Source organism: Hippoglossus hippoglossus, chromosome 10 (genome assembly GCF_009819705.1).
Source record: "Hippoglossus hippoglossus isolate fHipHip1 chromosome 10, fHipHip1.pri, whole genome shotgun sequence".
Classification (NCBI taxonomy): Eukaryota; Metazoa; Chordata; class Actinopteri; order Pleuronectiformes; family Pleuronectidae; genus Hippoglossus; species Hippoglossus hippoglossus.
The window spans coordinates 8,756,053-8,781,553 of record NC_047160.1 but is presented as its reverse complement, the minus strand read 5'-3'; the positions used below and the strand labels follow the sequence as shown (position 1 = coordinate 8,781,553).

At 40.3% G+C, this 25,501-nt stretch overlaps 2 protein-coding genes across 2 annotated transcripts; both read right to left on the bottom strand.

Annotated features, from left to right (window-relative positions):
* Window positions 1-780: 780 nt before the first annotated feature.
* Window positions 781-10,598, bottom strand: LOC117769514 (cysteine-rich and transmembrane domain-containing protein 1-like). Its single transcript, XM_034598446.1, has 3 exons — window positions 10,452-10,598; window positions 4,223-4,527; window positions 781-2,096 (listed from the first exon to the last, which is right to left on the bottom strand). Exons 2-3 carry the CDS (start codon window positions 4,506-4,508, stop codon window positions 1,993-1,995), a joined length of 390 nt encoding a protein of 129 aa, XP_034454337.1. The 5' UTR covers window positions 4,509-4,527; window positions 10,452-10,598; the 3' UTR covers window positions 781-1,992.
* Window positions 10,599-17,424: 6,826 nt separating this feature from the next.
* eif4ebp3l (eukaryotic translation initiation factor 4E binding protein 3, like) lies at window positions 17,425-22,049 on the bottom strand. Its single transcript, XM_034598321.1, has 3 exons — window positions 21,632-22,049; window positions 19,679-19,855; window positions 17,425-17,938 (listed from the first exon to the last, which is right to left on the bottom strand). The coding sequence occupies exons 1-3, from the start codon at window positions 21,762-21,764 to the stop codon at window positions 17,910-17,912; spliced, it is 339 nt and encodes a 112-aa protein (XP_034454212.1). The 5' UTR covers window positions 21,765-22,049; the 3' UTR covers window positions 17,425-17,909.
* Between the last annotated feature and the right edge of the window lie 3,452 nt (window positions 22,050-25,501).

The following is a 25,501-nucleotide window of genomic DNA, read 5'->3' as shown; positions in this document are numbered from 1 at the left end:
AATAAAAGGTCCAGCGTGTAAGATTTAGGTAAAAGGGCAGAAATGGAATATAAAATAATAATCATATCATAATGATGTTTGCATTAGTGTATAATCACCTGAATGAATGAATTGTTTTCATATCCCTAAAATGAGCCCTTTCTATTTACCAGAGTGGGTCCTCTTATACGGATGCAGACGTGTTGCACCACCATGTTTTTACAGTAACCCAGAATTGTTGAGTTTCTATGATAACAGAAGGCGAGGGTGAGATGAGGGGTATTCAGTTGTAACATGCAACTTCACCACTAGATGTCGCTAAATCCTAAACACTGAACCTAATACACCACATGAAATGTCTGTGATAAATGGAGAGGAGTGAAAGGTTTAATCTTTCCCTCTAAATCGTAGTGGAGTTAATCAATTATGAGAAAGTGAAAAATACTCAAGTACCTTAAAGGTTCATAAATGCTTGAGTAAAACTTGCCATCCAGCAAGCGTGTATGAGGAAGCCATCACTTCCCTTGCCAGTTTTGTGTCAAATTTAAATAATCTCTCCTGTGGTAAGTTACTTAGTTTCCCTTTTGTGAAACACAGTCAATGCATCAGGCGAGGAGCCATGTTGTAACCACCATCCTGCACAAGCTGCTGCTGCTGTGTTATAAATAGCAGAATGGATTTGACCAGGCCCCTGACAGGGACAGTGCTCTGATCTATACTCGCTACTCTCCTTTAACCTCCAGCACAGAACTCAGAGACACGTCTCCTGCTGCAATCACACAAAAATCACAAAGCCTTTCATTTCATGGGAGTAAGTTTTAATGCAAGATTCTCATTTAAAGCAAAAAGGCATCGAACAAGTTAGTTGGTTTCTTCTGTTGAGGAATCACAACTTAATTTTTTTCATGTTTTCTGTTTTATCGCCAAGGTATGTAATAAAAATAATATTGCAATAATTTCCTTCATATCAATATCATCATGAAAAACAAACATTGTGAGCACTGGATTTGAACAATAATCAAACATAAATCACTGTCGTCATTAAAAATGTATTCCATGTACTTATTGTATGATTCCACCTGAAGACATACATCAGCAAAAAAAAAGAGCTTGTGTGCAAATAAAAGGGATACGTTTCAAGCATGAGCTTCTTTAACAGCACCCTGTGGCTCATTAACAGCCAGGGTCTTAGTGGCCTTTGGGGCATGAGGGGTGGGGCAGGGCAAGTAGCATAGCTGGAGGGGGATATAGAGGGAGGTAGAGAGGGGGAGGCAGGAGTAGTATCTTACATAGGTAATCATCATAAAGTGCCAAAGAGCATCACACTAGATGAGCCTGAGGTACAAGTGTACTGTGTGTGTGTTGTGTGTGGACTTGTACTTATATCTTTGTGAGGACCATTTTAAGCATAGACTTTACAGAAAGAGGACATTTTGTCTGGTTCTCAATTTTCACACTTTTGGGATTAGAGTTAGAATTATTTTTAGGTTAGGTACAGGCGTTCAGTTTCTGCCCGTCCAGACGCAAACCTGGAGTTATCAAACTATACGGGGACCAGTAGCATTTCCAAACAGCTCTGAACTCAGGAGTAGTGTGCACGCCAGACGGAGTCGATGACAAAAACATATTAGTGTGGATGTGGCTTGAGGAATGCATTATGCCAACTAGTGTCCTCACGAAGATGGAAGCATATGAATGTATGTGTGTGCGTGTGCGAAGACCCTGAGATTCAGGTTAGGATTTGACGCTCAGTTACAAGCTGCTACAACAGAGTAGCCCCTAAACAGGGTCAGTCATTCAGTCAGTGCTGAGGGTTGCACATCAAGGTTGAGAGGGAGGACTTCCACATGGGATCATTTTTTAATTACAGACGAGCAAAAGACACGTAGAGGAAACGGATCGTTTTTTAAGGGAGAGCGAGGAGTAAGGCAGAGGGGAGAGAGAGGGTGATGGGGGTAAAAGGCACAGACATGGGAGTGGAGGGTGGTGGGAGTGAGCAGTTGGTGAGTAGCGTTATGTCAGCATGTCCCAGAGACAGCAGCAACACAGAGCTGTCCAGCAGGCTGTCAGGCACGTGTCCCCTGTGTCGTCTCTTCTCCTGTCCTCCACCACATACACTGCACAGGGGAAGAAGAAGAGGGGACAAGAATAAGATGTAATTAGTGATTCCTTTTATAAAACCACATGAAACACCATCAAGTCCTCAGCAGCGAGGCCAAAGTGTAACCATGGCTGCTATGATTTTCCTCTAATTACATTCATCATGGGAGGCACATCTCCATGGTAATGCCATAGCAGCCCAGAGCCTTCGTCAGACAGCCGTACGGTTGAGTAACATTAGCGCCGCTCTGAGGTCTCACTGGGAAAATGTAAGGAGGGCGTTCGGGTCCACACACTTCCGTGGCCCCAACAAGTGCATTTCCCTCCACTTCACATGTACGACAGCAGCTCTATTTCACCTTCAGTCAACACGTCTAGTCATGTGAAAGTGTTACGTTTCTCATACGTGAGCTTTACCATCTGTTCCACAAAAACAATTCAAACAACGGGCCTGGATGAATACGTGTCCTCCTCCGTGTGTTTGTGATTAATCATTTATGTGGAGGGGAAACGATCGTCCTGCTCTTAACAGCCAGGTGCACTGACTCATGACACAGGTGAATGTGTTGCCATAGTGACCAGCTCCTGGTCGATAGATTAAGTGAAGCTCGCTGAACACTTATCATTCTGACCTCTGATAATATTGTGGCAAGGAACCGGTTAATGATTGGCCAATATTTAATAATGAACGGCTCTGTGAGGAATCTCGGCAGCAGTGCAGCCTCCTGTGATCGACCACATGAGGCTTTATTGTATGTCACTCACAGGACCAATAAAACCTTCTCGCTTTGATACACAGACGTGTTAAATCTCTTTGCATATTCATCCTGAATATTTTACTGTGCGACTCATGGCTTGTACCGCAGTATTAATCTGGTGGAGGTTGGGAGGTGCTGCTGCAATAACACACCTTGTATCTTTAACCTGGCATGACTTCACACCTTTGAATCTTTGATAGCCATCTCCACAGGTTAGGAGCTTGATCATGTTACATCCAAAGACAGAGTTGAAACCAGGTAACTAATACAATTAATAACAATTATTTTTAGTAAATTGGTTAAGTAATATTTTAAGCAAAAACGCTAAATATTTGATGGTTCCAGCTTCTGAGCTGTGAGGATTTCCTGCTGTTCCTTGTTTTACATTAAAATATTAGAGCCTGAAACAATACAGAAAAATTGAAGTTTACATTTGATGTAAATGTTTAAATTCTCAATTCAAGCTGTATATCTGGTTGTATAAGTTTTATTTTTAGTTAATTATAAAAAAAGTTTATGATTAAACTGTAAAATATTACACCTCAATTTCTTTCTCATAAATGCTTGATAATGACATCTTTCTTATTGCCATTATATATATATCATTTTTTCTCCATTATAACGGCATTGCCCCCCCCCAAAGAATCCCTGGTGGTCAGTCTCTATATAATATTAAATATCTGTGTTTTGGTCTGTATGTCAGAATAAAAAACATCACCATGGGCTTTAAGAAATTACAAGTGGTATTTTTCATTAATTTCTGACATAAAAAAAAGAATAGTCACTGACTTTGACTTTAAGTAGAATCAATAAAATTCATATATATATAAAATCAATTTATAATGAAAATATTCTTTTTTGACATTTTGACATGTCATGGTAGGAAAACCAGAGACATTACTAAAAACAAGAATAATGGCTCCATTCTATTCGAGAGTCGCAGTCAGCATGAACAATACCAAGCAGCTAAATGGAATTCAGCCTCCATTCATTAGTTCTGTTTTTTCTACTGAGATATTTACTGTCACATGATGGGAAGAGTCACAATGAACTGCTAGAAGCTGCAAAGTCAGCTTCACAGGCGAGAGTGAGCTGATCTTTGGACCTTCTGACTGGCATTAACAGTGAAGAAGCACACAACATAACTATGTAACAGGAGTACACTTTCTAAAGTAAATTAAATATTAACTATTTTCCATATTCTATCATCACAGAATTCTCTCATAGATTCGTAAAGTGTGACATAAATTCTCAAACACCCCATCAAACTTAAAGTCATTATTACATGGTAGCCTACAGTAAACATTCTAGCAGATTAGCTGGCAAGTTGTTCTGCTACTGGCCCCGTTGGTCATGCTACATGGACATAATTGCATCGGACTCACCTGTGTTTTTGGGAGCTTCACCGTACATAGGCCCAGGAGGGGGACCCCCCTGCCAGCCAAACTGTGGTTGTCCAGCGTACCCTTGGCCAGGATAAGGACCTCCGGGGGGCATTGGTCCGGGAGGGTAGTTTGGGTATGCTGGATTAGGCTGCTCCATGTTTACAGGGTATCCCTGTGGAGGATAACCCTGAGGTGGGTAGCCTTGTTGAGGTGGGGGGCCCTGGCCTGGGTAGCCTGGAGCAGAGGGGCCACTGCCCGGGTATGGAGGGGGCTGCTCAAAATTCATCTTTGAGTTAAACAATTACCTGAAAAGACAAGAAAATATGAGCGAGGGTGTAGATAATGGTGCTGTCAACACACCAAAGACAGAAAAAGGGTGTGTGTCCTATGTACTGATCAATAAAATAATAAAACTATAATATTGATCAGAACATAGGACACGTCTTGTGTACCAGGAGGTGAATACTAAATATTGCAGGTCAATAGGTACCACAGGATTATTAAACGTACAATATGTAACTTCGACTGCTAGGGTTCTCTCAATAAAAACAATAACAAAAGATATAGTTTGAAGACGTTATAAAGCAGTGTGGGATCATGGGAGTTGTTGACTTCTTCACCACTGCAGATGAAAATCTATCTGACGCGACTCAGGTGCAAATCATGTTCATGGATGCGGTAATGTAGCACTCCGGCATGCAGATGGGGAAGACTGGGATCGAACCTGGATCCGACCTTCTGGTTAGAGGGCAACCACTCTTTCCCGTTCAGCCACAGCTGCCCCAATTAGATGAATGTGTGGTAGTGTGGACCATGTAAAAAGATGCATGAGTGTGTGTCCATGTACGAGTGTGTAATTCAGCCTCTCGAGTCACATTAGGCAACGTATTCTCCAGAGTCCAGACATAACAGCACAACATTTACAGACATGATGATGCAACTGTTTCATGGAGCAGAAGAGCATATAAACCCATCTCCTGGTGTTTTATGCTCACACGGCAAACAACATTTATGGTCTCCACAGCACAGACAAGCACAGCCAATGATTTTCTATTTTGTTCAGCGAGTCTTATGAGTCAATAGTCAATCACCACCCACATCAGCCATACCAGAGGTCAGCACTATTATCATACAACTGTTCATACACGGACTTTCCGAATGGAGGCTTTGTCACAGCACACGTGGTGAAGCTAATCAAATGAGCCATGGGAAAGAGAAGGGTGAGAAAGAGACAGCAGGCCTGCGCTGGTTACATCTTCACACTTGGTTTTCCTCCCTTCTCAGAAACACACTAATGTGACATGTTATGTCAAAGATCACATGTCCATATTGTATTTCTGCGGGATGCGTGAAACAAGAGAAGACCGGTTTACGAAAGCCTTCCTGTTACTTGTTGCCCATCCAGGGAACTGTTTTAATCTTTAAAGCCTGAAAGTACAATAAATGTTTGCGGCCAACTCAGTATCAATAAAAAGGTTATTTGTTCTCCTCATGGAGACGTGACAAGGAAGTGCATTTCAAAGCCAACTGCTTAATGGCTTCTGGTAAAGTAGGTTTGGATCCATCACAACCCTGGTGCTGTAGCCTTCATCGCTGGACTTGCTCATGCAGAACAGCAACAACAGAAGGGGAGCAGGACCACATGGAGGAAAGCAACTCTGTCAGGCCTCCCAGGATTCCTCTGTCGTGTTGTATATGTACACTATAAACAGCCTGCAGTCCAGCTCCTTCCTGCTCAGCCACTGCAGCTGTCCACTACCTAAGCTGTAAACTGAACTGTGTCAGAACCACTTCTCACACTGACACAATAAAGATTGCCGGTGCCATGATCAGTACATGTTATCTGTTTTGGAAAAACTTGCGTTGTATTTATTAGGTTCAAAGTATGGTGGCTCTATTGCTCTCATCTCCTCAATTACCTAGTTTGGCAATCAAATTAGAAAACAAGGAGCCTTGTGCAGGAGCTTGTGTGTAGTGTGTGCGGTCAGAGGACATTTAGGGTAGTAGTTAATGAGTGAATTAAAAATTTTCAGTGAACTATGCCTTTAATGGTGGTTCTTAAGTAATGTCATATCTGTAGACAAAATACTGAGTACATAACATATAAATTCCTAAATACTGAGAGTGCGAGTCTAAACAGACCAAAGAGGAATTGGAAAGAGTGATATTATCACTGACTCCTGCTTTTTAGAGCTATAAGCTTCACTGGATGGACATATCACCACCTGAATGTGATCTTAAGGCTACTGACAGATGGCACGGCCTCTGTAACTATGGCAACAGTGCTCCAGGAGGAACAGAGCGATCCCCCAGTATATTGTTTGTGTTGTACCTTCAGGCGGCGAGGGGTTATAAAAAACACAATTATCAGATTTGTCTTTTTCACATGGGAAGCTTCTTCTGTGACTGTCCATTGTTCCAGAGGTGATCGCAGGGTGTAATTTTCAGTGTTACAAACAATCCAGTAATCTGACACCTGTGACAATTTCTACAGCGTCAAAGTTCAACTTGTAATACACCTTGCCTTTAGTGTACCATATAAACCTCCAGTATTCATTGGTATTAGATCAAGATCTAATGAGAAACTAGGGCTGCGAGCAGCACTGTGCGGCCCCGAGCACTTGCGATCTCGGGACCTGATGCGGCCACGGGGGAGCGCGAACAGGGGCCGGGCGAAAAGGCTCTGTGTTGGGTGCGTTTTGTGCATCGCGGGAAGGATAATCACGTCACTTCCTGCATCCGTCACGTGGCGCTGGACCACACCCAATAATCGGACTGTAATGTGTGGTCCAGCGCCAACTTCCTTTTGGCAATAGGTGGTGCCATCCCTATCACTACATACAAATATCTGTTCAGGTCAAAAAAACTTGTTTCTCTTCAGATCGCATAAATCTTTCACCTTTGGAACAGTCTGGAATCTATGTGACATTAAAGCAAACTGACAAGGAATTCTTTGCTTAATGAATACTTTGAAGTGTTCTTATAAAACCTGGGTGGAGTTAACCCTTTGATACACAACATGCGTCGAAAGTGACCCGGCTCCGTTTTTATTTTCTTTATCTGTGCAGTGAATGAATTTCATCATTCAGTATTTGAGGTATTCCCCAATTAACTAATTTTTGATCATCACAAATCCCTATTTTTATTTTTCCTTTTTTACTTATTGAATAAAAATAATTTTTGTATCACTACCCTTCTAATGCACAACATGGGTCAAAAATTACCCGTATTCATTATATGTGTGAAATAAATGTATTTTATCATTTAATATTCTAAGTATTCATTAAATATATCTTGTTTTTGATTACTACAAATCGTTATTTTCCTTTTTCCTTTCTTACTTTATAAACAAATCACTTTCTTACTTTATAAACAAATCACTTTTACAAACAGTATGTATTTACTACGGAACACCTACAATTCAGCTGCTTTTGCACATCTTATGCATGTAAGTCTTATTTTACAATCCATTACTAGTGAGAAAGAGAAATATGTACAATACTATCTAGCTGTTAGCTAGCTAGCTTATTTTCTGGTTAGCTAACCATAACTAGATCAACAAAATAAAACTCGAAATATAACAGTATATACCTAATAGACTGATTGATATGCATTTGAAAATATGCTTTTGATTTTCTTCATCCAGAGTGTTAGCATGTCAGTATTTTTCCGTCCGGTCATGATAAACGTGTGTACCGAATTTTGTGAAAATCGGTTAAACAAGACGGCATTGCTGCATTTTCCCCTGTGGGACTGCAAGGATATAGACACACACATGGACAGATATCAAACCATCCCATCCATCTGATCCAAGGATTAACACCCGTTAGTCAGTGCATTACCAAACGGGTCACTCTATCGCAGTACAAAAAAAATGGGTGGAATTGATTAACCCAAATCGAAAAAATTGAAAAAAAAACTGTAGACTGATGATGGTACAAAATACAAAATGTAGAACTGAAATATTAATGATTGCTACTAAAGAAAATTTGCCGATCTTGCTTTTATTGTTGTAAAAACATGTAGTGTGTTCAACTGGAAGTACCCTTCCTCCCCAGCACTTTCTCAGTTGAAGGCTGAGTTGGCAATTTATATCTTGCTTGATCACTTGTTCTACAAAATGAAAGGAAAACTATATGACGAAATGTGGACATTTTATTTAAACTTTATAGATTAGTTGTAAATATATATTTTGTTATTCATTTAGATTACATGCAGTGAATCCTGTGTTTGAGAGTAGACTTGCTTGGGAAGTAACCCTCTTTTTTAAATCACTTCAGCAGTATCCCCCTAGTATTGTTTTTTGTGTGTGTGTCTAGTGTTATTTGTCTGAGGGTATCCCACACACATAAAAAGCATACACATTGTACTGACTCGAGCCGAGTATTTTTTCGTCTGGTCATGATACATGTGTGTACCGAATTTCGTGAAGATTGGTTAAACAAGACGGAATTGCTGCATTTTAGGGGGCGCTGTTGAGACATTTTGTCACGCCTATTTCGAATTACTCCAGAATAAGAACATTTTCATCAGGCCTGACACGCCCGCCAACATTGGTGAGTTTTAGCGCATGTTCAAGCCGTCAAAAATGTGATTAATTTGTCTGAATAATCAAATGAAAAGCAATAGGGCCTTCGCACTGTCGGTGCTCGGGCCCTAATGATTAACCAGGTCTTAAATTATATGAATGCTTACACAGTATGTATGTTTCCTGTATGAGTGCCTGTTTCATTTGAATTTGTGTCATTTGTATTTTTTCCCTGTGGGACTGCAAGGATACTTGTGAGAGCTAGTGCACTGTTTCCACAACAATATCACAGTGTTATTATCACATACAGACATAGACAGATATCAATCCATCCCATCCATCTGATCCTAGTGGCGTTGAACAAGGATTAACAGACCTGTTAGTCAGTGCATTACCAAACGGGTCACTATCGCAGTACCAAAAAAACACAACTGGGTGGAAAATACAGAATGTAGAACTGAAATATTACTGATTGCTACTAAAGAAAATGTAGAACTGAAATATTAGTGATTGCTACTAAAGAAAATTCGCTGATCTTGCTTTTATTGTAAAAAAATTGTATTGTGTTCAACTGGAAGTACCCTTCCTCCCCAGCACTTTCTCAGTTGAAGGCTGAGTTGGAAATTGATATCTTGCTGGATCACTTGTTCTACAAGATGAAAGGAAAACTGGGCATATATGACCAAATGTGGACATTTTATTTAAACTTTACAGATGAGTTGCAAATATATATTTTGTCATTCATTTAGATTATGTGCACAGTAAATCCTGATGACTTGCTTGGGAAGTAACCCTGAAACACATTGATTTCTAATTTTTTGGCTTTTTTTGATCGCATTATCCCCCTAGTATTGTTTTTTGTGTGTGTGTCTAGTGCTGTTTGTCTGAGGGTATCCCACACACATAAAAAGCACACACATTGTACTGACTCGAGCCGAGGTGGGTCTGGGAGAGGGCAATATATTGTCTCTTGTTTTAAAAATCTATTTTATATATATATATAAATATTTATTTATTTGTATCCGGTACCTGATCAAGTAACCTCGACCAGGGCTGCTATCATCAGCTATTGTTAAGCACTTAAAATCCCTGTGGTTATCATAGACTGTATAGATCTTCATGTGCACTCTAAGATGGTTATAAAATACAAGCCCTTATTAAAGCTGTCCCGAGTAGTTTCTCCTCACTCTAGTCGATGGTAAAGAGCAGAGAATGTCGCACTTTCTCAAACCCTATGAGGGAAATTGGGATTTGTGAATATTGGCTTTACAAATTAAATTGTATCGATAGATTGATTGATCAGATCGGATATAGGGAGGTAAACACACAATGAACACAAAGAAAACATGGAGTCAGCTCAGTTAAACTGTCGTGACGAAAAATACACACTTTACTGTAGAGCCACCAAAACCGTTGCTGCTTCAGACATACGGTCACCTGACATCGACAATTAAACGGCTAATATCAGATGTTCAACATGAACATGAGCAGCACTGTTGCATTACTTCATAAACGAGGCTAGATGTTGTGAATAGAAATGAGAGACATTAAAGTTGCTGACATGAGCCGAGGGGAAGAAGTGGCACCTGCAGGCCACAGCCCACCGACCACCCCCGCTCCGCTTTCATTGGCTTCATGATGACTCGACACACACACATCGATATAAAATCACAGAGAAGGAGAAATGAGCGCAGCACCTACCGAACAACAAAGAGAAATCCCGTGTGTCAGCCGCGCGGTTAGATTCACAGAGAGACTCCACTGGTTGTTTTGCGGCTGCGACCCTCCGTCTCTGTAGCCTTCTGCTGGAAGCGACGTCACTGCCTGGCAAGCACACGCGATTGGCTGCGGGTGCCGCTTCGCGGCACACCGCGTCCAACCACGAGCCGGCGCGATGGTCGGGAGGCGGGTCAGATGAGGGGAGAACCGATGTCTCCCTGATCATGTGACTTGATAAAAGATTGAAGCGGAGGAGGCTGCATCGGCCACATCAGGACGAGAAGGAGCCAAGATGGATGACTAATGCACGTCAATCATTACTCACTGACCCGCTGACCCTCGGGAATTTCTGATGTCATCAAGTTGACGGAAACTTGGCAGCTCCTACACATTATTACAACATCAGGACAGTATGTAGAATCATGCAACCAGGTAAAGTGTTCATTCAAACCAATTAATTATAGAACAAAGGGTTGATTCATATAATTTTAATGTAGTTATTGTAAATGATGGCATTCGTTTTTGTATTAATGTAAGTACTTTTTTCCACCTTTAAATGTCAACTTGGATGTTTTAAATACTGCATACCTGGCGTATAGAACGCAAAAACCTTAGTACACTTACATCTGCTGTACCATGACTTTACAGGATATGTTAGTCTAATGCACAACTTTGTCTAGCTTCAGTTATTTATCTTTAAATCTGTATCTGTTATATTTGGCTTCAATACTCTGCCTCGGTTACTTGTGCCTTTCAATCACCTTATATACTTTAAACCTTTGTATTGTCAATGTCCCCATTAGCACATATTTCTTTACAGTGACAGCTTTGTAGAAGTTCTGGTGGCGAGACTTTCATCTCACTGCAGTGAACTTATTCTGGACTTATTTTGACCTTTTATTATTCTTATGCGCTTGTGTTTGACTGTTTTGTGTGCTACTGGATGCCTAAATTTCCCTCGGGATCAATAAAGTATCTATCTATGTATTTATTTACCTATCTCTATCTAATGCAAATACAAAACACAATATAATAATGTGTTAGGCAGTGTAGACACTCTAAGGCATACCTGCCAACTACTTCACTTCAAATAAAATTTTAGGAATATATATATATGTTTATAAATATTTGATTGCACACCTGACATTTTTTGGGTGGTAAAGTTGTAAATACTGTTAAGAAATTAATTTAAGAAGTGTGAAAACTTGTGATACAAATGTGACTTGGTTAAATACACTTGTCTGGACTCAAAAATATGTATTACATCTACATTGAGAATACTTTTTTTTTTAATACCCTTTTAGAAGCTTTGCTGTATCCGTGTTTGGTTAAATTGCAATGCTACTTTTCTACCAGCAGATGTCAGACTCTTCCCAGCATGTTTTTCTCTGACACTTGTTACAGAAGTTTTCTTGCACCTCATGTGTCAAACTGTTATGTAGGTCAATAGATCTACAGCCATCAATGTTTTATTTAGGTAGTTATTAATTTTGTCATGTTAAGATACCAGCAATATATCAGTGAAGAGATTTTCAATTTAAAAGAAGCTTAATAATAATTTGAATGTACATTTTGACCAGTTTATTTTAACTTTTTGTGAAGTTAGCACACGTATTACATTGAACAACACCAATAAAATTCTCATCACATACTTCATGTCGTAATAATGAAAACATGACACTGACATTTTGTAATTATGACAGACTCATATCAGACAAATCACCAAGAAAGTAGGATGATAGCGTTACACTTTCATTCAAACAATTCTGAATGTATTCAAACTAATGTGTCAACAAAGTGGTTTGAAAGGAATGTGGGTTCTGCTACTTCATGTTCATGGAAGTGATTTGAGAGGGAAACTGCTCGGTTTCTGCTATGACAAGAGAGAGAGGTCTGTGCCTCATGGGCCGACCTGCACATGTCGACCGTTAACTCACAGCGTCAGTGTCTGTGCTCTTTTCTTTTTTTTTTCTTTTTTGGGGGGCGGCTCACAGACAGAGCAGAGCATGAAACATGCATTAAACACGTAAAAAACTGGTGAAATAAGTGTCTAGAGAATTTACTTTAGTAACAGCAGCAAACATCCTGCATTCACAATGTCAGTTTTATTAGCAAATGTCAAATCTTAAATGCATAATATCTATATAATAGATATAATATGATATAATACTAAAAAATAAATACTTACTGCTGCAAGCATTTTAATGAGCACAAACGTTAAAGGGATAGTTCACCCAAAAATAATCATTATCTATTCATCACTATGCCGATGGAGAGCTGGGTGAAGTGTTTGAGTCCACAAAACACTTCTGGAGTTTCAGGGGTAAACAGCGTTGCAGCCAAATCCAATACAAGTGAAGTAAATGGAGACCGATTCCTTAAACAAAAAAGAAACAACAGAAAAATAAACATAACAAAACAAAAACATGATCCTGTGGTGTCATCCAAGTGTCCGTAAGCAAAAACATGTAACATGTAAATCACCTTGTGTCGAATTTGAATGCCGAGACTTACAGACACTTGGATGACACCACAGGAGCAGTATGAGGGCTTTTTTTTTTTTATTTTACGTTTGAAGAGGTGGTCACCCTTGACTTCAATTGTATTGGATTTGGCTGCAACGCTGTTTACCCCTGAAACTCCAAAAGTGTTTTATGGACTCACCCACTCCTCCATCGGCATAGTGGTGAGTGGATAATGAGAGAATTTTCATTTTTGGGTGAACTATCCCTTTAAGGTGGAGCAAATATAATTATTTTGAAAACGGCTAAATTGGTCTTGAACAGATTGTCATGTTTTATAAGCTGATGATGACATTAATGTAATCATTATTAATCTGTAGAGTAACTAGTAAGTATAGCTGTCACAAAATGCACCCATGCACCTCTCGCCCTCCCCCCACCCCTCTCTTTCTCTAGCACACACACACCCTAACCTAAAACCCCAACTAACTAAAGCAAATCTTAACCAGCCAAAATGATCTTCATAAAGATAAATGTACAAGAAGTATGCACACACACACACACACACACACACACACACACACACACACACACACACACACACACACACACACACACACACACACACACACATGGTGGTGGTAGGGCTGCGAGACCGGGTTGTGAAACATCATCTCATGTCCTCCATTCGACATGACATTACTTGAGTACAGTATGAATATAGTAGCATACCAGCAGCCAGCCAACATGACAGCTGCTGCTGACAGTGGGACCTGGAAGTGCCGAGCAGCAGACTGTGATGAAGCTCACACAATGAGCAAACATACACTATAGGTATTATACTGTATAAGTGAGTTGTAGGCCAGTGGTGCCCTTGAGAACCATGAGCCTGACCCCTGACATACACACACACTGAGCTGTGTTTACAGCTGGTGCGTCTAAAATAGTGTGGCAGGGGCTTTAAAAATACTGATATGATTCCGTCCTACAAGGAATATCAGAGATTACGTAACAGACCAGCAAAGGAATAACAAGCTTCATTCAGACAAATATTGTTTTCACTCTCTTTACTGAGAAATTGAAGAATAATTCAAAACTTAAGTTCATGGTCATATTTTGCAAATGTCACCTCTAAATCAAGTAAGCAAATAATAAAATCTACTTGTTTTTTAACTTGAACCTCCTGTTACCCAAGAAACTATAAACAGCTTTTAACAGCTTGATTTAATTTACTGTCGCAGTGATTTAGGGATTGAATATTATTTTACTTGTGTATCCAGACACCCTGTGAAGCAGGTGCCTGAATCCCTGCAGTGTAAAAGTTTCAGTATATGTTGTAAATGTAAAGTGTGTTCATATATGAGACCCGCTCGAGCCCCTGTCCCCTCCCTGTCATGGTGGACGTGACCAAGCACTGTGTGGGCGTGCGTGTGTGTGTGCGTGCGTGAGTGTGTGTGTGCATGTGTGTGTGTTTGAGTGTCTGTTTACATCGTCACCCTGGCAATTCCAGCCCAAGCTTGTACCATTGGCTTTGACAGGAGCAGGTGACAAAAATAGAGCCTCATTGACCAGCCCAACTCGACTCAACCCTCCTTCTGGGAAACTGGAAGGGGAGCAGGGGGTGAGGGAGGGGATAGAAAGGGGGGATATTTTGTCTATAGAGAAAGGCTATGGAGGGGGCTTACTTGGGTTCACTTAAACTCAGATGAAAAGGCCGGGTGGCGAAGTCAAGGTGTTTCCAAGGCGGACATTTTCCAAAACAACATTTCGTGGACCGGGCTGTGCAGTATTTCCATAAGCCAGAGAGAAGAATTTCAGGATCACAGGCAGAGAGAACATTATGTCATCTGTATGGTCACTATTTGTATACATAATAGCATATAATGAGTGTGAGATGCAGTTAAATAACACAAACTGTACATATTGTCTTCTTTCACTTTATTTGTTTATGAGTGTAATTATATTTCGTCATGCACACATTATAATATTATGAGCATCGCCTTTTTTAACAATAAAATAAGTCTATAATAAAATTTGTCTTTAGACACCTTTAGCCTCAGTGATGGATGACTTGTGTTTAAAATTGTTATGTTTTTATGTTCTGGCACGGACCTCCCACTATGACCACTGCTTGACATGTCTCTTCGTTCATAGTTATGAAAACTGACCAGTGGCAAGTTATGTCGAACATTCTGTGCAGCAGTCAGTTCTGTGTACTGTCATCGTGAGTTGATATCTATACAGAACAGCAGATGTGCTTTAGTGCAGGTGGATAGTGGAGGTTCTCTATCATAAGAGAGCTAATTTGAGCTCTCAGTACTTGATGATATCATCGTGTTTGGCTACCATCAAGCAAACTTTAAAAGAAAATATTTCTCCTCGCTCCAGCCTTTAACTAGATCTTGCACTTGCCCACACTGCTGCATGCTTATATTTAATCATAAAATTAATTATAACAAAGTGCGGTTGAGCAAATAAATATAGGACGAAGAAAAAAGAAAATATGCTCTATAAATGCAGGGGAAATCTAAATAAACGAATCCCAGAGTAAAATATGGGATCATTGTATGAGGCTCAGAAAATGTGCACAACAATAGTGAAGTCTTCATTATGTGTCAGCAAATATAAATGCCTATGTGCATTGTGTGCACTATATGCACCATTGTGAGATTTCGAGCATCATCATCAGTTTCAGTTACAGTATCTTTTCCTCCGCCAGAAATCAGAGGTGTGAAAATCCCTGAAAACTTCCAGGTATTTCAGTCCCCTGGCCTTGTCCTCACCTGCATTTGTTTAAACAGCACATGCAGGTCAACCAGCACGTTTTACAAAGGCAGCCAAGTGCATACAAACCTGTAGCCTGATTAAGTACAACCCCGGCTTTTGGCAAAAAAGCGTTATCTTATCCAGATGTATTGGTCCAGTTTTTGCTGTAGGGCACAATAACATTGTGGCACACAGAACAAATTTACTTTGCTTGTTACTAAGAAAGAATTGCAATGGACAAAGCAGTGATCACGTGTATAAACATGCTTTTATTTTAATCAATAAATAAATGAGAGCCTCCTGGCCAGATGTCAGTCCAAAGCCTTAGTGAAATTCAAAGTTGTTGCCAGTCACGTCTACCATCCCATGGGACGAGAACAGCTGAGCTGACTGCCCCACATCACACAGACAGAGCTGCTTATCACGTCTCACTTCAATATGCACTGAAAACATCAGCATTAGCTTGAAAATCAACATTGTGGTGACATGAGCGCTGAAACAAAGATGTATGCCTCCTTATCATATACTGACTGTGTACACAACTTCATATCTGAGACCAGTACCTGCTCAGGTCCCATCAGGTGTCACACCCCACCCCCACATCGCTGAGGGGTTTCAATTGGTCTTGTTTGGGCTGCAGCTGCCCTCATTCTTTAAGACCAGCAGGCCTGCTCCTGCAGTCAGCCTCCCCCTAATCTGGAGATCAGTGTGTGGAACAAGTGGGCATACCTAACCCTGACCCTGCTGATGCAGTGTGCAAGGCTGGATTCACAGTGTGCATGGACAGAGTTAGTCTCCAGATTTTCAATAAGGTGCTAATGGAGGAGTTTGCTGCTCCAATTGAGAAAATGTACATGATGTCTTCCATGTTATCAATGTATTAAGATACTTATGTCAGGTCAATATTCTTTCTTAAGCAACATTAACTTTTCTTTGATTTGTTGTTGATCTATTTGAGTTGGATGCTAATAACTTAGCCCCACGCAGCAGTGTCACTGCTTGATCAATTCAGCACAGATGGGCCAACTTTGTCTGCAGAGTTCACTCCAGTGCACAAAAACATACCATTCCTTACATGAGGCAGTTACACAACTCAGTAACCGCTTTATGTGTAGGTCTTTGTAGCCAAATACTTTCCTATTGCACAAGGTTTTATGAGGCTGTGCCAGATAAGATCGCATTAATTTAAACAGACCTTGGCAATGTACCGCACGTTAATACTTATGTAACAGATATTGATGACCAATATGTCCTGTATGCTTTAAAAAGAAAAAAACATTTATATGTATGTTTAAATATAAATAGGCTTTCAGGTTATAAAGGTCATGAACCTTTAAAACCTCAAAAACTGAGAAGAGAAACTCCTTGGTGTTATGAAAACACTGAGTTAATAGACAAGCTTCTTTTTCTTCTATGAATGTGTCACCAGTGTGACAAATAGCCCGTATGTAAAAATGATCCATGTTTGAGTACTTTGATAAAATAATGGCAAAGTTATATTTGGAGTAAATTTCTCATAACTTTATTTGATTACTTTTTTACATCGTGGATGAAATGAATAACATATCCCAAGACAAAATATGACAGGCCTATACATTTATGGGGAAACAAATAAAAACCACACCATTTATGACTCAACAGCCTTTATTTGAAATTATTCACATTTCATCTCCCCCTCCAAACATAATAGGAGCTGATTTTCCATAGGCCCCGACCCCCTGAGGAGACCCTTGTTTGCCGTCATAAAGAAAGTTTGCCTTCCTTTCTGGGAGGGAAATAAAAACTAAACTAAACTGATGCCTGCAGTGAAAAAACCCCACTTTTTACATGTCTTAATGTAATCATCTTATATCCCCCCCAACTTAAAAAATAGGCAACATAGTAAATTTGCTTATTTACAAAAGATTTTTTAAAAAAAAGTGAAATCAAAACGGATTTTGTCAATCCTGCAGCAGCTCCGAAGTGAGTGAGCGACCCATCAACCCATTCAATAGCATCTCTTTGCTTTACACTTTTATTAGGGTCAAAAACACCCGACAGTTTTCCTAACGTTTATATCCTTTTTGGTTCCTCGCAAAAGCTATTGTTTCCAAAAAAAAAAAGGGAAAAAAAAAGGTGAAAAAAGCTTTGTATGCGTGTGATGCATTAGGGTCATCAATGACCCCCGGAGGTGTTTTAACCAATGACTCTCCACAGGAGGTAATACTGCAGCTCAGATGTCCATCTCAAACTGGTTGTCATCTGTTGGAAAAGAGGACAACGGTAAGAGTTGAGATAAAAATTTAAAAAAGAGCTGTCTGATAAACAGTGGACAGTTAACAGTTGTGTTTTGCACAAACCACACCTTAACTACAGTGAAGGGGGCAAACTACAGTTGTTATCAAAACATTCATAACTTGCAAGAAAAAGAAATCGCTGGACGAAAAGGGTGTTGTTTGAAACCCTGTGACACGACCTGTGTGTTTACTGAGAGAGATAAGAAACGAGAAAAAAAAAAAAGAAGGGAGGTCAACCCGGATCCTTGTGGTCTTTAGTTTGACAGGAGGTCGCTGGAGAGGTACAGATTGATGGTGGGATTTATTTCACTAGATAGTTTACTTGCCCTTGAGCCCAAACTTTTGGTCACACTGCAACAACAAGTTTTTTTTAATTGAAAAAGTAAATAAAGGCCGTTAGCAATACAGGAGGTGGAGTAAAACTGTACTTTTACTTCATAACCATTGATATGTCTGTACTCCTCAGTAAGAATAAACAGGAAAAATTTAAATAATCCACTCCGTCCTATATATTAAAATATTAAATTACATTTACAAACTCCACATTCTTATAGTGTAAAACCCTGTCATTAACTAAATACAGTTTTGTTTCGTCTTGTCATTATTTTCTCCTGTAGTGTAAAATAATCTACACGTTGCACTGTGATCTGAAGAGGGTGTTGATATGTCTGTACTCTTTAGTAAGCACAATTTTAACAGCTGACACTATCACCCGGACAGATGAAGAAATAACACACAGTACGTAACATGTAGTGAACGTTGAGTAATAAGCCACTGGCCTAGTTTTAAAGTTGGTCGTATCCCGGTTGCGTTACGACAGGCAAGTTCCTGAAAGACTCGACACAGAACAACTGCTGTGTCGCTAAAATGTTGATGTGGCACAGCAGGAAGACATGCTGCACCTATCTGCTGTATTAGCACATGCTGACTCATGACAAAAAAGAAAATGAAGAGTCGTGGTAATGAAGAAAGGGTCGCAAGTTCATAAGAACAGGACATTGAGGAAATTGGTGTTTGTGGTTCTTATACTGGATTAGACCACAAAACCTTGCATTGTGGGGGATATTGTGATTTGATGAAACTACTCTAACCGTGAGATGAGATGTACAGACGAGGTTGATCAACCCAGTTATGATGAATTAGAGACAACTTGTGCAGATATCCACGTGCACCCAAAGAGGCTGTGCAAGGAGATCCGGCGTAAACCAGAGAGAGGAACTAAACACGGACATGTCTGTTATGCTAAAGATGGCAGCTATATGACTAATAACCTGCTTGGAACAGCTAATCCCAGCGAAACCTTAAGCATTGCGTGGTTTAAGTATACCCTGTGGTATAATCGGATTTTTAAGCTTATTTAGGGGCAAAGTCACCAAACTTCTTAGGGGGTTTATAGCTGATTTAAATGGCGATTTTATATGTTATTTTTTACTAATCTGAATGTGCTTTCTTCTACTTTTTGATCTCATTTAGGTTGGCAAACAACAACTTGGTGCATTACCGCCACCAAAGGGAATGGATCGGGAAATGCACAAACGTGGAACACCAGACGACGCAGACCCTCAGTTATAGTACGAATGGAATCGTGTGCGCGCCTGCTTGACTTGAGAAAGGTGTACAGTTGTCCATGGACGTGAAAAGTATTTTTGGGCCTTTAGTTAAGAGAGGTTTGCTGAAAACAAGAACTGAATTGCAATATGTTTACCTGCAATGTCCTTCTCTTCCTCCTCAGCCTCCTCTTTGAGATCCTGCAATTTCCCCATGGGGTGTGAAGCAGGTACTGTTACCCCCGGGATCTGGGGCAGACAGCATGGGGGGGTTCGGGCCAGAGGGGAGTTTCGACAATCCAACAGAAACTTCCTGTCATAGATGATGCGGGTACCTGTGTTTCAGGGACAAAAGATACGTTGTTGACCTCCAGTAATTCTACATCAAATCCCACTTTCTCAAGGGAAAGTAGAGTAAAACTGACTTGCGACAAACAACAGACCAACTTCTGGGGCTTTGTAGGATTAAATTACAGCCGTGCTTTTACTGGAGGACCTTCATATCACAGCAAGAAGCACATCTGGATAGTTCAGCATCATTATCCTGAACCGGAGGGGATTTAAGTGGAAAAGGAGGGTTCCTTCGGTGTGTAGAGGGGCGGGACGAGGGGCGCCACTGCACAGAGTTCTTGGAAATCGGGGAACAAAACATTCCCTCTTTGAAGCAAGAAGCCTCGAGATTAAAGCCATATTTTCACTCCCTGACTGGTACAATTTTTAACACCGACAGCAAACGAATTATGTGTAGGTATGTCTCAGACGACGTTTTTTTCTTGCAGCTGTGATATTATTTAAACTTCAAAATCTTCTTGGCATGTTTCACGTCTGTCACCATATGGAACAGAGTCATAAATAGCATGTTGTGACAAGTCGGACCAGGACATGGGTGAGCCAAGGAGTGGCCCGCTGCTCATATTATTCTGTACCGGACTTCGAACTGATCTGTACAGCACCTCTTCACCCGCTCGGCAAGAAAAACATGTTATGTAATGGGCGAGCGGCTCATTCTGGACAAAGGGAAGTGCAGCAGAGAGAAAGAAGTGGGGCGACGAAAGGGGGCTGGAATGTAAGCTATAGCAATGCACTGCAAGGCAACATTGCTGTGTGGAGCAGTTATGTGAAAAAATAATAAAAGCGGGGGGCAGTCCAGTAAGACCCCCAGGACAGTGGTGTGTTGCACAGAAAGTGGAGCACATGTCAAATCTGTGTGTAGCAACTTGCAGATGGAATAACACAATATTGCTCAGACTGGCTACATGTATTAGACTCTCCCTCCTCCTCCTAACTTGTACAGAATGTTCTCGGCTGTTCCTGAAATGCAAAGCACAGAGAGAGAGAGAGGGAGAGGAGCATGGATAGGACGGCCTCCAGCTCCTCCACCGCAGCCAAGGCCAATCACTCTGCTGTGTACATACAGTATACCCTCTTCAAATCACTAGTCACGGGTTAGAGAGCTGCAGTGTTTCTGATGCAACAAGGGACTTTCGCTCGGGCCAGTGCGTCTGTAAAACTCGGATGTTATGCACAGCATTTGAGAGAGCTATTTTGTACAATTAAATTCTAAGAGGCTTTTCTCTTAAGTGCAACAATATAGAATTATATAATATGTCAATGAAAAACAGAAAGAAAATAAAAAAGTTAAGAATAAGCCAATATTCATGTTTATACTTTTCATACCACACATGGAGTTTAATTGAATGTAGTACTAAGGTACTTTGGCTGCATTCGTTTTTGTTTGAGTCATGCGAATTGATCACTGCCAAAATCAATAAATGACAGTGGAAGCTTGATGCCGTCACGCAGGCTGCAGACAGTGCAGAACATAACAAACAACTCGTGTTGATGTGGTGGACATATGGAGTTGGAAAGGGCTGCAAAATATGTTTTCAGCTTTTTGTTTGTTTACTCCTTATCGCGACGGTTGGACCTCGAGCTGTGGGTTTCTGCACGTACACAGAAGCCCTCGGATCAACGAAGGAGGTTTCGTGTCCTGGCAAGTTCTGTGGTGTTGACACACTTAAGCACACAACACTCAACTAAACGTTAAACAACATATTCCCTTAGACGGTATCAGTACACCGTTTAAAGTCCCCCCCGGAGACTGCTCTCACCTCCAGGCGTGGTGGAGAAGAGGGTGCCCCCGGGTGTCTGGCTGTAGCAGTCGGGTAGCTGGGACCAGTCCTTCAGGGTGAGCACCTTGGTGGGGATGGGGCAGCTCTTCACTTGGTTGGTGACGCTCGACATGTTGGCCTCAGTGTAGCTGCTGCAGGCGAGAGTGCGACTAAGTATCTTTGTTCCTTCAAAGCCCTCGACCGCAATACTTCGCACGGATATCTTTCAAGTTAAAGGTCTTTTCTTTAAACGGCTAACTTCCCAAAGTAAAAGTTGTGCAACTCTAAGCTGAGTTAAGATTTGTTTTTTTTCCAAACAAGCTCTGGAGTCCGAGTCCGAGGCCCGCTGGTGTTTCCGTCTACAAGCACAGGAGAAGTGGGGCCATGTGGTGTATTTGTAGCTGCAGCTCCCACTCGTGATGTTTTTGTGCAACAGCTTCGAGACACGTGGGGCGGTGGATACGGTGCGTCTCTTTCCGTGTATAGCACAGGCCGCGGGGGCGGTGATAGAGTCAGAGAGAACAAGAAAAAGAAAATGCAGTTAATGATTGTGAATATGGATTCTGATGACCTGTGCAGAAAACCCTGTGCACAGTTATCAGTGTCATGATGAAAACTGAGCCGACTCTCGATCTAATTTTCTCAAAACTTCTACAGTGGGATTTCTTGAAGTTTGACATATAGACAGTGGGAGTCACCATGAACAAGAGTGATGTGATCAATCTTAGTCACCTCCTTAGGATTTTATTTTAATATTTAATCAGAGCAACATATGAATGCCAATATTAAAATTGAGCTAACTTTCCTTTTAATTTTCTCCATACTTCTGCGGTAGAATTTTCTTAAAATGTACTTGCAGACAGTCTCGGTTATCCTGAACAAGAGTGAGGTGAAATTTCTTTGTCACATCTTAAGGATTTTTCAATAATATTTAATAAGAGCAAGTTATATGGAGTCGAATGTATAATATTCCATTTCATTATACTCGTTAATGTCTTGTGTTAATGTCAAAATAGTTTTAACCTATTTAATCAAACGTCCATAATGAGTGACATTTAACTTTTAACGTTTGTTTTTCTTTTTTTTACAAGCACTTTTACCGTAACCACGAATAGACACGCATCAATTTTCAAGCTCAAACGACGGACCACATGACCGCGGTAACAGGCGCCCCTCCACCTCGTGTTTGATATTCACTCTACATTACTGCCTCCTAGTGGATGGTCACGGGCATGACCACGTTTGTTAACCAGCAGCTGCAACTTCAACAGCATTAATATAAACTATACTGTTAGGGTTGGGATCTCAATCTTATGTCTTATGGATAAGATTGAGATAGAGTTCACTAGAGAGAAAGGTGTTGATACACAGCTAAGTATGTATGGAGAAAGAATAGAGCAAGTAAAATCTTCAGGTTTTGGGGTAAAAATAGATAAATAAATAAATGTGATGAGATGTCTAACGGGGTCAGAATAGGTAGCGAGCAGGTCATCAGTGAAAAATATTTATGTAGCACTCGTTAGATTTGTGCTAGACTATGGTTGTATTGCTTATGGTTAAACAGCTAAATCCTGTGGGGAGAGTGAAGGGGCCAGGAGGGAGTGTTTTGCATGGAGCAGTATAAAAGTAGCCAGAGACACGTCATTAAGTCAGGAAAGTTATATCCCTTCTGAACCGTTGTCAGTAACATCAGTCTGGCTGTGCCCCTCAGTGTCGACTGATTTCTACTTTCTGGAAGAAGTGCAACGACGTAAAGATTGGGGCAATATAGCAGTTTTGGTGGAAGATAGATTAAACTGCATTATACGAAACATTGTTAATTAATTCATTGTATAACATATAAGCGTCCTATCACAGCAATAACAAGTTTTGGTTTGAGTATACCAGACTTTCAGTTTCAGTAAAAAGGAGAACCTCAGATCATTTGTCAGTTTACACCATGGAGATGGTAGCGATTGCTGCAGCATTACAGTGGTTAGAAGAGATACAAATTAGGAAGGTTGTTTTGTGTACGGATTCGTGCTCAGCATTGATGTTGTTAAAGTCATTTTTCAACTAACAGGGAGCAAGATTTAGTTGATGAGGTATGTGAGACCCTATAGATTTCAAAATATGAATATTGTTACTACTTTTATGTGGATACCGGCACACAGAGGCATAAAGGGCAATGAAGGTGTGGATTTATTGGCTGAGCAAGCACTAAATCATGAGGCAGTCATGGACATTTCACTTAGTAAATTGGAAGCTAAAACAATAATCAAAGAAACATTATTAAAGAATGTCAGCATAGCTGGAATGTAGCTCACACGAGGAGACAACTTGTCTGCATTGCAGCAGGAGGTGAGCACAGTGAGGACAGCAAGAAGGATCCTAGTCAACATCCTGTCTAGGCTGAGGATAGGACTACTAGACTCAATAATACACTGCACTTAATAAACACACATCCAACAGGATTATGTGATGACTGCCAAATAGAGGAGTAATGCTTCACTGTAATAAGTTTGTTAGAGAGCGAGAAAAGCTTTCCCTCAGAAGAACTGATTGAGGAAATAGTATTCACCATTGGGATAGGGAGTATGCTCCATTATCGGAGGGAGAAAGGATTGGACAAAAGAATTTAATATGGCCTAGAAAACGCAGATTTATGCTCCAACACAGTGGGTTGCCACTCACATTTTGTTCAAATGAAAAGTGCTGTGTAATTTCTGATTTAATGATTTTCTATTAATGCTTTATTTTATTTAAATATAACTTAGTTTTCTTTGTCATTTTAGTTTTCAGCACTTTGAGTTCCTTTCTGGGCTCATATGGTGAAGTTCCTTCTTCACCAACAACTGAAGAGGACACTCTTGGTTTATATTAATATTCAAAGGCGAATTGAATATTTGCTCATAACGTATGTTATTTAAAAATCTGGATTTAAATGGGTTTTTTCAAACTCTTAAAAAAAACATTTAAAAACATGAATGTTCCACACGAAGGCTGTTTGACTTTCACTTTGCAGGATGATGCATGTGCAGAGTTGGACGCTTGAGCGCTCTTTTCTTTTCACATTCTCCTGTGATGCTCACCTTAAATTTGACTGAATAGACATCACACTATTTGAAACTATAAGAGCTTTGCCGTATGCAGGGATGCGGAAACACTGAGCTGAGAATGGACCTGTCCGTGAATTCAAAGACATCTTGCAAATCTTAAAAAAAAACATATGTGCACATTCATAGGTTCTAGATAATTAAATTAATGAGGCACAAGTACAAGCAACTGAGGTTCAATTAAACCACTAATTTTTTTAGATTGTTTTGGCAGAAAACCCATATCAGATTCATCAAAGCTAAGTATTTTAAGATAAATGCTCCAGAGGGGATCTTTAATTAACACTGCATTCATTTACCAAGTGTAAGTAATAATGATATAGGGCTGTTCTGGTTCCACGTTCTCCCACTGTGACGCAGTCACTCGTTCCTCTGATGAAGGCTTCCATTGACTCCTATTAAAACAAATTCCGCTGTTTTTCGCAGTTTGGCGAAAGTCTTAGAAAAGACAGGTCACACCATTCCCGACGGAAGAAATTTGAGGAAGAAGAACGAAGAATAAAGACGATAATAACAAGTATGGGGAATACTAATATATGTGCATATATATTGCATTACTGACATTTTTATGTCGTCATCATTATTATAGAAATATATAAACGTGTATCTAAATGTGTTTATGAGTAGGATTACTGCATTGAGATTAAAGGATGTTAGAATAACGATTTAAAACAATATAGTTATAATATAACACATTTTAGAGACAGTTGTTCTAAACACCAGCGCTGACGAATGAAGCGGATGTGAGGCAGAGAAAAAGAAGAACTGGGCCAAA